The sequence below is a fragment of the Amblyomma americanum genome, chromosome 1, assembly GCF_052857255.1.
Source record: "Amblyomma americanum isolate KBUSLIRL-KWMA chromosome 1, ASM5285725v1, whole genome shotgun sequence".
In the NCBI taxonomy this organism is placed as follows: Eukaryota; Metazoa; Arthropoda; class Arachnida; order Ixodida; family Ixodidae; genus Amblyomma; species Amblyomma americanum.
In genome coordinates, this window is record NC_135497.1 from 411,396,035 (window position 1) to 411,411,675 (window position 15,641).

General features: G+C 46.0%; 1 protein-coding gene across 6 annotated transcripts in view; it reads right to left on the minus strand.

Moving 5' to 3' along the window:
- PDZ-GEF (PDZ domain-containing guanine nucleotide exchange factor) overlaps window positions 1-15,641 on the minus strand; it is an 89,815-nt gene that overhangs the window by 48,114 nt on the left and 26,060 nt on the right. For all 6 annotated transcript variants that reach the window (XM_077650310.1, XM_077650307.1, XM_077650309.1 and 3 more), the window contains exons 14-18: window positions 14,722-14,898; window positions 13,841-13,940; window positions 11,460-11,587; window positions 3,332-3,415; window positions 2,626-2,700 (exon numbers count right to left, since the gene is read on the minus strand). In XM_077650310.1, the coding sequence (XP_077506436.1) occupies window positions 2,626-2,700; window positions 3,332-3,415; window positions 11,460-11,587; window positions 13,841-13,940; window positions 14,722-14,898 (564 nt within the window). The remainder of the gene's footprint in view (window positions 1-2,625; window positions 2,701-3,331; window positions 3,416-11,459; window positions 11,588-13,840; window positions 13,941-14,721; window positions 14,899-15,641) is intronic.

A 15,641-nucleotide genomic window follows, 5' to 3' on the forward strand; every position in this document is an offset into this window, starting at 1 on the left:
ACAAATAATAGAGCACAACTAAGGAAAGCAAGATATGCAGGAGAAAACATGAAGTACACAGGTTTTACATCTGTGTTGCACCTGTGTACAATCACTCATGAAGCATGCACAATAGGCCCTGCTTTCTTCGCTTGCCCAGAGTTACGCCCGCAGAAGTGAGTGCCTTGTTTGGTGCTGTTCCGCCGTCGTGGGGGCATGTGAAACGCGTTTGCAAACTCTTAAGGTCTGAACTGTGGCGTCAAGTAAGGTTATACACCGACTGGCTGCGCGCTGCATGTTTTGCGCGCTATCCGGAATGGATTGCTTCAAGACGGTTTCATCACCTCAGAAGTGAAGCTGCAAGATTGACAGAAGTTTGGTGGAACAAGAACTTGAAATGGATTGTTGCTAGCGCGAGGAAGCCTAAGAAACAAGGGCGCAGTAAGGGAGGACTTGTAGTGATGGGCGGGGTTTCTGTCCCAGCCAATATCTCGAACTTGCTTGACAAAGGTCCGAAATTCGGTCTGGAACCTTGTGTACCCCCTCGTGAGCTTGTGGGCCTGAATCGTCGCATAGCCGAGAAGGCAGCTCAGGAAAATCAGGGATGTTGCCTTTTAGATGGCATAGACTGTCTGTCAAAGAACGTAAAACTTAAGAGACAAGACAAGGCTAAACAATCTTTGGCTCGTATTGTGAATTTTTTTACGGATAATGAGCTTTGTCTTTTACAGGCGGATAAAATCACAGGTTTTGTTGCCATGCCCAGAGCCATGTTTGTTGAAAAAGCTTTGCAAGCAGTGAATAAAAATTTCGTAGCAGTGAAAAAACGTGACACCCAGATTAAAGGCAAATTTGCGGAATTTTGTAAGCGTTTAGAGCTATTACCGCTTGCTAAAGCCATCACAAGTAGTGAAAGTGGCGGGTTACAGGTGTTTTTTAGTGTGAAGACCCATAAACCTGATGCCCCCCTTCGTACAATTGTAAGTGAAAGGGGAACATGGCAAAATCATGTCAGCAGATTCCTTCAAAAAGTGTTGAATGCCCTAAAGATAAATGATAAAGGAGAACCAAGATGTAAGATACGCCTTTTCGGTTGATGTTGACGACCTTTTCTATTCTGTTCCGCATCAAGAACTGTTTGCTGCTGTCAAGGAATGTATTGACGATAACGGAACCGTTCAATTTCAAAATGTGTCGGGGATGACTGTAGATAACTTTTTAGCCCTTTTAGAATTTTATTTGTGTAGTACGTTTATCGCCTTTGACAAGAAGTTTTGTCTGCAAAAGAAGGGGATATGCATTGGGTCATGCGTCGCCCCGGTTTTATGTGATATTTTTTTAGCATGCACTGATCGCCATTTGAACTATCATTTTAAGCAATCTAAGATTGACTGTGTTCGAAAAGTGTTTCGTTATGTGGATGACTTTTTAATTGTTTTAGACAAGCATTGTGCCATTCCCAATGAGGATACGCTTATGAGTGTACTGCATGACTTCAAAAAGCATGGAAGGGGGCTCACTTTCACGTATGAGCTCCCGGTTGAAAACAACCTGCAGTTCTTGGATGTGAGATTAAGGTTTATGAATAAGCACGTGTGCTGGTCTTACTTGCCCAGAGCACAAAAAGAACTTTTGCCTTATAGTTCATCCCATTCAAAGATTGTGAAGAGAGGGATCGCTAAACTCTGCTTAGAATCTGCACTCTTAAAATCCTGTGTGCATGATATGCAAGATAGTTTTGAGAACCAATTGGCTAGGCTTGAGGCCGCCGGCTTCCCTGACTCGGTAGTTGTCGCTGTTGCAGAAGCGTTATTGAAGAAGTTGAAGCCCGGAACTCGGAAGGAGGCAATAACACCCCCGCAGGCTAAAGTAAAACCTGCAGTGATGCCCTACGTGCACAAACTATCTCATGGCCTCAAAAAGGTGGCAAACCGGCACAATGTGCCGTTGGTCTTTTCAGCCCCTCGGAAGCTAGGCCAGTTGGCCCGGCGCATCACAGGTGATGACAAGAAACCTGGGTGTAAAAAGAGGCACGGGAACCGCTTTGCGGAATGCGCCACAGGCGTTGTGTACGAAATTCCCTTGACGTGTGGCAAGTCCTACATAGGGCAAACGGGGCGCTGCGTCAACGACCGTCTCAGGGAACACGAAAGAGATTTAAGGAATAGGGAAGGTGCTAACCTTGTTGAGCACTGCGCAACTTGCAAAGATTGCACACCGATGTTTTCGGCAGTGAGGATTTTAAGCAGAAGTAAATTAAAAACAACCCGTGAAACGATAGAGGCATACTATATTAAAAAAGCTGGGTCAGAGTGTGTCAGCGATACCTCAGTCATTCTGTATAATACAGAAAAGGCGTTCCTGTCAAAGTTTCTGCGATAAAGATATGATGAGATTGTTTTTCCTATTTTTTCTTTTTTTTTGGTTCTTTTACGGTATGCGCCTGCGCTGGTCTGAGAGTATTTAAGCTGTGTGTGTGACTCTGAATAAACAGTTGTAAGTCAGCGCTGTGTTCGTCCCTGTTCGTCCTTCTTTTCTGTCTTCTGTCTTCTTTTCCTTGGCTAAAAACGTGCCGTTGCGCTGAAGAACTATGAACTTCAATCAACAATACCAACTAGCCCAAGAACTAACTCTACTGAAACTCACCAGATTGTCCACAATGGTGTCATTTCCAAAATGAATGAATGAGAGGTCCTTTTTGACAATTGGATAAAAAGGTATCTAGAAAAACAATAAAAATAAAGCAGATATTGTTTTGACACTGAACAATGATTGTTTTTATGGGCCTTAACGTCCCAAAGTGACTCGGAGTCTGAGGGCTCAGGCTATGTCGTAGTGGAGGGCTGCGGATAATTTTAACCATCTCTGGTTCTATAACATGCACAGACATAGCACTGTACGCAGGCCTCTAGCATTTTGACTCCATCAAAACACGACCACTGCGGCCGGGATCGAACCCATGTCTTGAGTCAATAGCTGAGCACCATAACCACTGAGCCACCGTGGCAGCTTACACTGATCAATGAAAAAAATTTACACACTTCACACTTACAGGGCAACACAAAGGAGAAAGCATTAGAAAAAAGCTGGGCATACTCAAAAAGGCTGAGCCCCAAGACAATAAAATAACTTCAGTCTACTTTAGTATAAGTTATACAGCCACACATAAGTACAGTGAAAACAAAAAATAAAGGTGAAAAAAAGGTGGGAGAATGAAAGTCATCAAAACGAAGTTTACTGCTTTCTTGCCATATCTGCACTCACTTTAATCCAATCCCACATTCCTCAGACATGTACCTTGCTAATCTATAAATCACTGACGACAAATCGTTTGTTTCAAGTATCAACTTACAATGGGCGGCCTGGTTTGCTCACTGTTGATGAGATTGCGGTATTTACACATGTTCCTTGAAGGATCCATCAACTCTTGCAGATCCTGCAATAAAAAAAAAGCAAACTCAATGAGCAAAGGTGCCTGTTCTGGGGGGGTACCACTTGGTGTAAGCATACTGTGACATTCTGGCAGGTCTTTGTCACTGCCAGTTGATACTGGTGTGGGCAGGCTTCTCGTGTTTTCAAAGTGTGCAGACTAATATTTCAGAGAGAAAATTCTTTGCATGAATGGCACAGAGTTATGCTGCACAAGTAGTTTCCCTATCACTACTTCACAAGGCAGCAGGCAACTTGTGCAATGTGCTAGCACATGACTTTGTAAAGAAATGAAGTGAAAGGGAACCTATTCAAAAGCCACTGCTTAATTTGTCCACTCCCTCACAACTCTACGCTGCGCTCCACCCCATGTGAGAGCATCGGAACTGACGCTGCACTGGCTGGTAATGCCACCTCCATCTCCTCTAGATGCCTCCCTTATGTGAATCCCACAACACACATGCTCTATAAGGTTGATATTTTTTCTGCTGAAAAAACATGCACATTAAACTGAAGTAAATGAGAATTGAATTTACACACGTGAAAAATGTTGCAGACCTTACTCAGCCAGAGTCGAAACAGCAGTCCATGCAGTGCAGACAGAGCAATTTGTCATCACAGGAAAAGCCCTCAGCACTTAAAGCAACTTTGCACCATCTCCTGAGGCCCAACAGGGATGATCCCTGTGGATCTCTAATAACTTACAGCCACAACTCTGAATTTTACAGTGCAGAACTGCGAAAATCTCCGGAATGAAGGTAGAGAAGGAAACTTTCTTCTTGAAAACATACTGCGAAGCCTCCTGCAGTTTTGAAGACAGTATAGACTACAGTAAAATCTCGTTACTACGAACATCAGATTAACGAAAGTTTCAGATTTACGAATTTTTTTAAAATCCCCGCCAAAATGCCTATACTTTCAATGTAAAAAACTTTCAGTACTACGAATTTCAAATTACCGAATATTTCAGAATAACGTATGTAATTTAATCTCGCATTCGTCGCAAAACGCTTCGTTATTACGAAGTTCCGTACCAAATCCCTGAAGCTGACGCCTGTCATCATCATCCGAAGCATCAGCTATGCGCTGGGGAACTCGTTGCAACGGATACAGCCCCAGCGGTATCGCCATCACGCGAGGCGGCGCGAGCTGCCGCCCGATACAAAGGGTAAGGCCATTATCATCCACCCAGCGTGTGGTCACATACGTACTGCGCAGCAGTGGCAGCAGTCTTAAGCCTATTCAGCGCAGTGTCACCACGTCGACAGCGAACGTTAGGATCTGCGAAGTTATCGGCGCTGTGATTGTGTTGTGCATTAGCTTTGCTGACAATGAGTTCTCCTGGCCCCCGCGTTAAAAAGAAGCGACGCCAGTTTTCGCTTAAAGAAAAAGCGGACTTGTGCAGGGAGCTTGGCATTACACCGTCAACAATAGCAACGATGTTCCAAGATCGGGACAAGATCGTAAAACTACATTGAGTGTCGCAGCTGGCTCCCTCAAGAAAACGTCTGCGGCTGGGCAACTACCGTGGACAGCGACTTTCGAATTATGTGGATAGCGACAGCGCGGCGGCTACATCCGCGGAGCTCACCACCGAAGACATCGTGAATCAAGTGCGTGAGCAAGACGATGCCAACACTGGATCAGCGCACGAAGAGGAAGAGATTGTTTCCAGCTCGGATGTCCTAGTCTTTCTAGAGAAGACCCGATCATTCCTCGGGCGCTGCAAAGATGTCCCCGATGACGTGCACAGGAAGGTCGAGGATGTAGAGACGTTCGTCCTGCAGCGTTTGTCGTCTACTCGCCAGAAGAAGATAAGACTTTTTCAAGCAATAAATTGTAGTTAAACTGTGCCCAGCGTTATCGTTTATTATTTACTTACCAACACATAAATCTGCTGCAAAGGTACCTAATTTTAGTTCTTGTGATGCATTACTGACATGAAAATAATGGTTTTTCAGTACTACGATATTTCAAAATAACGATTGAAATTCGGCGGTCCCGTGAAGTTCGTTGTAACGAGATTCTACTGTAGTGCCAATCCCCTAGTGCACCTGCTATACTGCCAATACAATAAAAGCTCGTTAATTCTAACTCGGTTCATTCAAACTTATGGTTAATTAGAAATGACGACCGGGTCCCGGCACAGCCCTGTGTATTTCAATGGGGGAAAACTCACGATAATTCGCACAAGTCAGCATCCGCTACGGTTAATTCGAACTAGGAGCCACTGGCTGACATTGCTCCTCGTAGATGGAAGTTGACCCATAGCAAGTAAAACACGCTCCAAATTTATCAGAGATGTAAAGCAATGGAAAAGAAAAATAAAGCTGGGTGCACGAGGCTCATGGAGCCCGCATTCCGGTGCATGCTGTAGAAGGTTTTCGCTGCTGGAGCATTCGCCCGTGCCGCTGAAGCTTTGGCGCGAGCCATTCCAGGTTTTCGTTGTGCTGCGGTCACGATCACGCGGTGTAAAACAAAGTAGTATGGCGGTTCGGGCGATGACGGACTTGTTGGTGGCACGAGCGCAAGCTACGTGGACAGCAGCGTGCAGACATTGGAGCCCTAAAGTGACGCCGATATAACAGGCTGCATGCTTTCAGCAGACGTCACAGGGCTCACGTGCGGTGAGAAAAGCCGACAGTGATGAGTCTGGCAGCGGCGACGAGACTATGCCACCGCCAAGTGCACATGAAGCCGAATTGGCGCTCGATGTTGCAGCATGCCACTTCTCTGTCAATGAGAACCCTCACGTTGCACAAGAGCTTTGGGCAAGCTGCAGATGATGCTGATGGAGTCTCCGCAGAAAAGACGCAAGTAAATGCACTTCGCAGATTACTTTTAATTTTGACATCCCTTCCCCGCAAATAAACATGTTTTGGAGCATAAATAGCATCCTATATTCCAGCACTAAAGCTAGCTGCTCACACGAATGCATTCCAGTACTTGTTTCTGGTGCATAACTGGCCAATCGATTTGTTTCATTTGCCACTAGGACCGGATGAATTTAATTCTCAGAATATGCCCGCCACAAACGTATATAGCACCTAGCTCGCAATAACGAGACTAGATGTGACTGCTTCGGGTTCTGCCCGTGCGGTGGGGTTGCTATAACCGCTCATTCTAGCGCCCATTCAATAATTCGAACTTCGCTTAATTCGAACCATTTTCCGGTCCCATTCGAGATCGAATTAACGAGGTTTTACTGTATTTGGCATCTAATGATTTCTACTGCTTCAGATTGATGACAGATTGATTGTGTGGAGAAGTACTTCCTGGCACTGAAGCTACCACGTGAGTAACAAAGCAGTGGGTCACCTATGTTGGAATAGGTTTTTACTGGTGGCGCATGAAGCTCATTGCTGGCCAAAATACCGTATTTACACGATTGCAAGTCAACAACTCACATATTGCATATCAGGAAAAAAAAATAAGGGAGTGCCCGTGGGCATATTCCACAACAAAAATGTTCTAATCACTAGATTACTCGTCCACACTAGTGCTGTTGCCGTCATCGCTGCTGTGGTCTCTTTATTGCAAAACTCTCAGCAAGAACATAAAACCATAAAATAAATGTGAGAGGAAGCCTGCACCGAAACAGAGGTTGAAAATAAAAGAAAAGAGGCAAATGCCCAAGAGAAAATATAAGAAAACCAATTAGAAAAAGAAAATGGCACAAATGACGGGCAGGCAAACATGGTTTGTAGGGCAGAGAGCACCCAAAAGGATGAATAAATAGAAGGAAGAAAAAAAACAAGACTGGATACAGCGTGCCCAGGAGCTTCAGATATGCTCGCAGGTGGCCAGGAGGAGAGAAGGTTCAGGGAGCTATGGGAAGGAAGAAAACACAGGAGAAGACGAAAAAAAAAAAAGGAAAAAAAAACAGCACGTCACCATAACATCGTCATCCAGCAAAATCCCACACTTTGCAAACAACCACACTTCAACATCACGTGGAACAGCTGAACATATTGTCTCCCTGCAGACACCACACCTAAAGCAAGGGACTTTAGCCACGCCTGCATCATCCATCCTGCAACGATGAACTTGTGGCCCAGCGTGCAGTTCATTTCTAAGGCGTAAAGAATGGCAGCCATGTTGAATGTAGCCGTGAATGAGCGCTGAACGCTTACTGGCTTGCTGGACCCGGAGCACTAATGATGACTGATGACGCATGGCAGTAAAAACTGGTAAAACACGGCTGACAGTCAAGTCAAATGCATCATACAGAGCCAAAAAGAAACTGCATGAACATGGCGTGAGCAGCGTCAGCTCTTCCATCAGCTAACGACGCTCCCTGGAAGTGCTGCCCTTCCGAGTGGCGGTGCCGCCGCGATTGGAACAGCGGCCCTTCAATCAACCATCGACATTCCCACGAGTGCCGAGTATGCAGTTAAAAGCAAAAAAGAACTGAAAATTCTTTCGAACAAGCACCCAAAGTAGCCGAATGCTACTGGGTAGGGCCATAGAGCAAACACAAAACTTCAGCGACGCCATAGCATCCCCGATATCTCGCTTGTCTCACCTTTACTGATGGTGTCATGCTTTGGTTTCGATTTTAAAGGGACAGTGAGGAGAACTCTATCAAATTTTTTTGTTAGCAAAATCTGATAGTTCAGCAATGGCTTTGTTGCCGCTTGTCCGGGAGCAAAAGATGTATTTATTTCAATTTCAAAGAAATTTGAATTCAAAGTTGAAAAAGCTTTTCCCACCGCTCCGATTCAAACTCTGGGCACTCTTATGACGCCACGGCGCCCTCTTATGACGTCATAGGACGGAGTGACGTGAAACGTGACGTAAACGCAGACTCCGTGATTTCTAGCGGCTAGCGATGCGGTCTAGCAGCAGCCGAAATGAAAGCTACCGCCACCGCACGCTGAAGGCATCTATTGGGGGTCGCTACAGTCGCTACGTATACGTTTGCACCGGCGTCTTGTCAGCGTTACGATGGATCCCGTTCCCGAACACGACGTCGAAGTTCTCGCAAAAACTCCGGCCTGCATTTCAGCGACCTCAGCCCCCCAAGAGCGTGCGATGCTTTTGAGGGAGCATGGTTAGGTTAGGTGCCGGCGGGTCGTTTCCCTCTTCCGCCATGAGCACCCGTTGCTAAATAAATATTGTAAACCCAGTGCGGGGAGTCGCGAGTTGCGAGGACAAAGTCGGCGCATCGCCTCCATCAAAGGCTGGCCGGGGCTTTGAGGCCAATGGATTGTGATTCCTTGAATGGCGCTGTTGCATGGTGCAGCAGGCGGCGTTAAGGTCTCCCACGGTTGCAAGGGCCAGGTTATTTATTTGTTTTTTTGCCACAAAAAACGGATGGGTACTCAAGGGGGCTTGCGGCCCGGATCTCCGCACAGTTGCAGGTGATCAACTGTGGACTGCCGTAAAACAAGAATGGCAGACTCTTCGTGCTCGCCCCGACGTTGTGTCATCACTGCATCATTCGACGCCGCACCGAGCTGCTGATGTAACTGCCGTTAATGGCAACTTCACTAAGCATTGGTTGAATGCTAGGTTCAGATGTTTTCTCACGGCAGGAAAGAGCCTTTTAGAGCCAAACATTTTCAATACTTATTTGAAGGGGTGTCCAAAGCGGGGATCTATAGTGCCTTGCATTTTACGCCTCAATGTATTCGTCTCTGACTAGCGATTCGGGAGTCAAGTGGAAGCCGCGCGTGCCTTCCAACAGCATGCCGATACAGGCACGGCATGGACGCGTAACCGCCAAGGCTCGCCAAAAACGGAGCAGGAGGGGAGCAGTTCGCTCTACTTTCCCTTCAGAGACATTAGGCGCATTGCGATGCGCGCTCCCCTTAGTCGCGACCGTCAGCTGCAGAGTAGCCGAACGGCGCACTAGAAGTTTATCAAGCGCGATAAGCACCTGCGCGAGAGTGAGGGGGAAGTCTGTCGTCACTCGGGGCACTCTCACCGCGAGCGTGCCGCGCGAAATAGCAGCGCCGCGGTGTGGCCCCGCAGCTGCTCCCGCGCCCGGAGCTGTGGTCTTTCCACTTTTGCTCACGACTGTACCTTCAGATGTGTACTGTGAATGAATTAAATTAGCCGAGAGCTAGAATAGGACAGCTCGACCTAACTGCCGAAGCTATTGAATGGAGCCGCAAACAAACGATTTGAAGGAGAGCGGAGTCACGGTCTGTGCAGGTTCCAAATCTCTTAACTGCTTCGTATCTTGTCTCCCGTCCCTAATACAGTAAAAGCTCGTTAATTCGAACTTCACGGGACCGGGAAAAAAGTTCGAATTATCCGATGTTCGAATTATCGAATGGCCTCGAAAAAACCGACAAGAACCATTTGCATTACAGTATATGTACAGTATTTACTCGCGTAATGAACCCACTCACATAATGAACCTACCCACCCACCCCCGATTTTCGCCTAAGAATTTGAAAGAAAAAAAAAGCGTCAGTGGTTAATGCTTCCCTCCGTTTCCCACCGTCAGTGTCCACAACGCATTTCTTGGCAGTGCGCCAAGATGCTGCGCAGCGACCTTTTTGAAGGCCGCTCTATCACAGGGGGTGTTGGAGCGAACTTGGCAGAGTGCCAGCGCTTGTCCGGTTGTGCAAGCCTCGTTTTCAATACGTTCACCTTATTGTGCCATGGGTGATTGGGGCGAACCCCGTCTACTGCCACTCAATCATTGGAACGGGCGATAGCAGCAAGCGCCTTTTGCAGCGAATGATGCTAAAAGCCAGCGTCATGATCGCGGCTGACCGCGTGATTCTGTTGGCGACTGATGGGGGGAAGGATGGACGGCACTCGCAAAGGAAAAAAAGTTTTTCACACGTAATTTGTAGCGCCTGTCTGAAGTCATAGCCTTTCATGGGCATTGGCTGGGGCCGCGCCGAAAGTACTTATCCATATTTCCGAATTAACAGGGGTCGAATTAACGAGTATTTACCGCATTTACTCGTGTGATGGACCCACTTTTTTTCCAGAAAAGTTGACATCAGTTTGGGGGGAGGGTTCATTACGCGGGAAAAAAACTTTCCAACAGATTTTTTTGGAATGGTCGAAATTTCATATATCTCCGTCCGTCCTTACCTCATCAACAAACGTACGCGGTCAGACACGTTCGTGCCGCTAGTGTTTAGCATTGTTCAGTTTGATGAGATCCAGTAAATTTGTGCTAGCCGGCGGCGAGATAACGCGAACGGGCTGAACACCAGCCCTGAAGGTCAGGCGCGTTTGTTACTGGGAGGTTAAAAACAGGACAGAGACAAGTGTCTAATGCAAATGTTTAAGCTTTAGCTTACAGTGCACAACGTCTTGGTGCTCTGCCAAGTTCGCCAAGCGCGCCGTGCCCCCCTCTCTCTCCTCCCCACCCCTCTGCAGGAGCTCTCCTCAAAATATATATAAAAAAAAACAAATGATGTTATCGGCGGCGGTGCAAGGTCCACGCTGCGCGCACTGCCCCCCACCCCCACCCCTTCCTTCCTTGCTCCCCACCCCTCTGGCTGGAGCTCTTCTCAAAAGAACAAGTGGTGATGTCGGCGGCAGGCAGCATCCAAGGTGGCGTCTCTTGTCCTATGACGTCATCACACTTATACTTGCGAGATTGGCCTGTGGCGGCGATACCTGTATTTTGGTTTTTGCTATTTTCTGCCTTACAAGAGCTTTGTTTTCAGTAAGAGTGGCGTTTTTGTGATCAGCAGCTGGTATTCTATCGATACAAGCCAACTTCAATTTCTCCTCAATGTCCCTTTAAATCGACCCCTCCAACTTCGGATTTCCAAACTAAAAAAAATAGGTCGACTTGCAATTGTATAAATACGGTATATAGCCAATGATGGGGATTACGCCATAAAAATACTGTTGTTGCTGTCAGTGCACATTGTGCAGTGTTGTTAATTGTTTGTATACATCACAGTTCCTAGGGAAGTAAATAGACAGCAATACTTTCAAAGAAATGTTCACAAACAATTTTCTCGCCCCAAATGTATTTTAAACGAGAATAAATGCTGTGTTACTTCTCAATGACATGATGAACCAATGACTGCAATGACCAATTACTTTCACAACTATCAGGCACGTACCTCAAACATTTTCTGGTACTTGGTTGGTAGCTTGTCCCACGTAGATCGTAACCGTGACACTGCCCCATGACCCAGTCCACTCAGAATAGCAAACATAGAGTTGAAGTTCTTGCACTCTTTGCATTGCCCTTAAAAAAAAAAAAGAGGGGGACATAAGAATAAGGTACCAAATCTTATGCATTTACTACGCATAAAAATGCACACAGATTTTGCGTAAGCCTAGCAACAAGTTCTGTACAAAAGCATCAATTAGCAGCTATAGGTATTTTATTTATTTCACAACATGCAAGCAATAACAGCAAATTTTCTTGCTCCTGCACAGCTTGCAAAAACCTACAGACTATCTGGGATTAGAAAAAGAAACTAGCATTACATCCTGAACATGAAATGCACTTCAGAGTCCCCAACTTGAGCTTCTACAATACAGTAATCCCTCATTACAGCGATATTGCTTTACTCGAAATATCGCTTTATTCGAATTTTTTTCCGGTCCCGACAGAAACGCATGCATTTTAAGGCGCATTACTCGAAGCGCATAAAGAGCTTGATCCACTTAGAGCGAAGTGGCGGGTGGAGGCATCACTGCCGCGGCGGCGACTCTTTTGCGCATCCAGTGTCAAATTAATACCACCGATGAATTAGTCTTATGCAGGCACAGAACAGGCCACAAAAGTACCAAACCTACGATCGATGACCTGCCTAGTAACGAGTACCAAGCGAGTGCCGAGTGCCCCATCTGTTTACAGCGGATGCGAACGAAAGCACGCCCAGATAAGTCACAATTAACCGCATCGCTGGTGTCCCCTGTGATAGAGTCCAAACGAAAATAAAATTTTTGCAATGCTTTGCGATGCCAGAAAACCGCAGTCTCTTGGATGCTGAAAAAGTGGCCAAAAAAACGCGGGCAGACTCACGCTGTAGCATTCCATGGGGTGCGCTCGATGAGCAAAATTTTACCGCTCTAAAGAACATTTCTGGCACTGAAACGTGCCAAATAGCACCAAAGAAATTTCCCTCCGATTATTAGCCCATTCACATTTGTGAGTTGCAAGCGAGGTGAGCTTTCGGCAACGAACTGAGCTGCTCCCTGGCTGCCGTAGTTGTCACTAAGCCTAACCGTTTCACATCGGCCAAAGCAGACTAAACTCTCGTAAGCACGCGAACAACGTCATTCCCGAGAGTTTTCGCTCAAATGAGAAGGCAACCCGCAGGTCGCGCTTGCAAGCGTGAACAATGGTGTTGTCGAGCTGCTGCCTGATCGCAAGCGACTGCTGGTCGCACGCCCTTTGCCATGTTTGATGCGAGGAGCTACGTTAACAAATCGGGAAGAAGACTTTGGGGAAGCCGGTCTAGAAATTTGCTTGCCGCTCGTCATAATCGGCCTGCATTGCAATAAAACATGGCCCCTAGCATCGTTGCACTTTTCACGGTGCAAATCGAGCGATAAATTGCCGAAAACACGAAAAATCCGAGCGTCGCAAGCGGCGAGTCAGGCTGTCAACATGGCGGGTCAATGCAAGCAAGGTGTTTCACGGTGATTTTCTGGAGCCAGTCATGCTCGATTCGCGCCATCCAACCCGACAAATGGTCTAATAAGTGGTAGGGTCATTGAATATTGTTCCTAGACATCTGTCAACGGCACGGACGCGACGCTGTGCCAATACCGACACTCGAACCGTAGAATTAGCACAGTGTCGTCGACAACGGTGCGCCGTGAAACTAAACTGCAAACTTCACAGCTGCACACCTAGAAAAAAAAAAATGCCCAGTAATCATGCGAAGCCCCTACTGCAAAACCGTTCAGTTTTCACGATCGCGCTGCGTACCTACAATGAGCGGCTAATCGTTTTTTGAGCACAACAAACAACCTCAGACTCGAGCCACGGCATTTCCGTGACCACCCCCCTCTCCTTCTCATGAAAGTGGCCACTGCCTTCGAAATAACCCGAAATACCCCCATAAAAGTGGCCACTGCCTTCGCAATTCGAAATACCCCGAAGGTTGAATGCATGGGCGACGACCGCGGCCTCGTGCAATGCTTGGTCAGATAAGAGCAGGGGTTGCACACGCCAAGTAATTGAACTTAAACAACCAAAGATCACTGCCTTTTGCACCTGAATAAAGTTTTGCTTCACTGAGTACATTGCATTTTGACTTCCTCGCCGTTGCGGAACAATTAAAGCTCGACTGCTTTAGGTTTTCTCGGGTGGTTGCTTATATAGAATTACTGCTTATAACGAACTTTTTCACCGTCCCGCTGACTTCGTTATAACGAGGGATTACTGTACTACTATATGAACAGAGCAGCACTTCTGGAGCTGACATTCAGCTACTTCAGCTACTGACCCACAAAAATAAATAAAAACAAAATGAAAACTTACTTGCCACCTTGACAAACTGCTTCACTGTCTTCATTCTTCTGATGGGATTGGTCTCCCCACAGATTTCAGAAACCACCCAGAACATCTCACGGTTAACAAGCTGCAATAAGGTACAGAATATGTCACCACCAAAAACATGGTGGATATCAAGAAGGCACAAAAACTGCTGCCATGCCCTAAATGAATAGTACTATAGCAGTCAAGAAAAAATGTGTTCATATTTTTTCATACAGTAAAGCCAAGTAGAATACTGCACCAAACGTAACAATAAATAACCAAGGAATACACTGGCTAACGTGAGATTGTGAGGTTACTATAGTTTGAAAGAAAATGGGTGGCAAAAGAACGTCCTAGCTGCAAGACTGAAAAAATATTTTCAGTATGTCTGTTATGATCAAGTTTGTTTACATTCACAGGAAGTAAAAAAAAAAAGAGGTGCTCCTAAGTGTACAGACTACCACAGAGTATGAGCACATGGCTTCCTTGAACTTCTTAGGGCAGTTAATTTAAAACCGAATCTAAAAAGAAATAAGTACAAAGGCCCAAATGCACTGAGAGAAGACCAACCTCAGCAAACATGGCCAGCATGGGTGCCCCATAGGCAGACAACGTGAGATTGTGAGGTTACTATAGTTTGAAAGAAAATGTGTGGCAAAAGAACGTCCTAGCTGCAAGACTGAAAAAATATTTTCAGTATGTCTGTTATGATCAAGTTTGTTTACATTCACAGGAAGTAAAAAAAAAAAGAGGTGCTCCTAAGTGTACAGACTACCACAGAGTATGAGCACATGGCTTCCTTGAACTTCTTAGGGCAGTTAATATAAAACCGAATCTAAAAAGAAATAAGTACAAAGGCCCAAATGCACTGAGAGAAGACCAACCTCAGCAAACATGGCCAGCATGGGTGCCCCATAGGCAGACTTGACCTCAAAGAGGTCATCAATGTATTCTGTGGGCTCAATCTGGCGGAAGATGCTGAAGTCCTCCAGAGTCAATTGTGTTGCCACCTCCACACTATTTAACTGCAGGAAGCTTACTTGGCTCTCACGCAGCAGCTCCTGCAAATGCAAGAAGCAGCAAAGAGGCAAAGTTTATTTATAAGCTCAAGAGTGCAAGGCAGAGCTAAAGCCAGATTTAAAGAAGAGATGGAGAGTCTGAGTGAGAAATTTTGGGGGGGAATAAACAGCACTTGCCCCCATGATGGATTCAAGAAACGTTATGAAGCAGGGCTGCCCTCTCCAAGAGGTGCCCATAAATCTGCCTCTGGACACAAGAAAGCCACAACTGTAACTCTACTTGATGATATGAAAGTGCACTAACATTAGAATCATGAAAGCTAAATATAGAGCAATACAAGCAGAACAAGTTACAGAAAAATACAGAAATTCTTCAAAGCAGACCTTAGTTCCGCAAAGCAATCACTCCCACCTGTTTTGTTGTAACCCAAAAGCTATAAAGGCATGCCTTGCAAATATTCATAAAAGTTAAGCGCCTTACACAAATTTGTTATTGGAGCATACAGCTGCAGCTGTGACAGCCACCAAGGATGCAACAAAAAACTCCCCCACTCTCTGCTCTCTTCTCCCATGCAAAGAAGTGAAAGCAGCAGGCTGAAGAGCATTGTCTCCATGAGTGCCGACATGGGCCAAGCCAGATCACATGACGACACTGGGAACATCAACTCACCAACCACGCTTGATAACATTCTCATATGCCAGCAGGTGAATGAGAAAATTTGCAGTTGTGATATATAATGGTGACAACACTTACACATTGGAGTATCCTGTACAGCTACCACTGT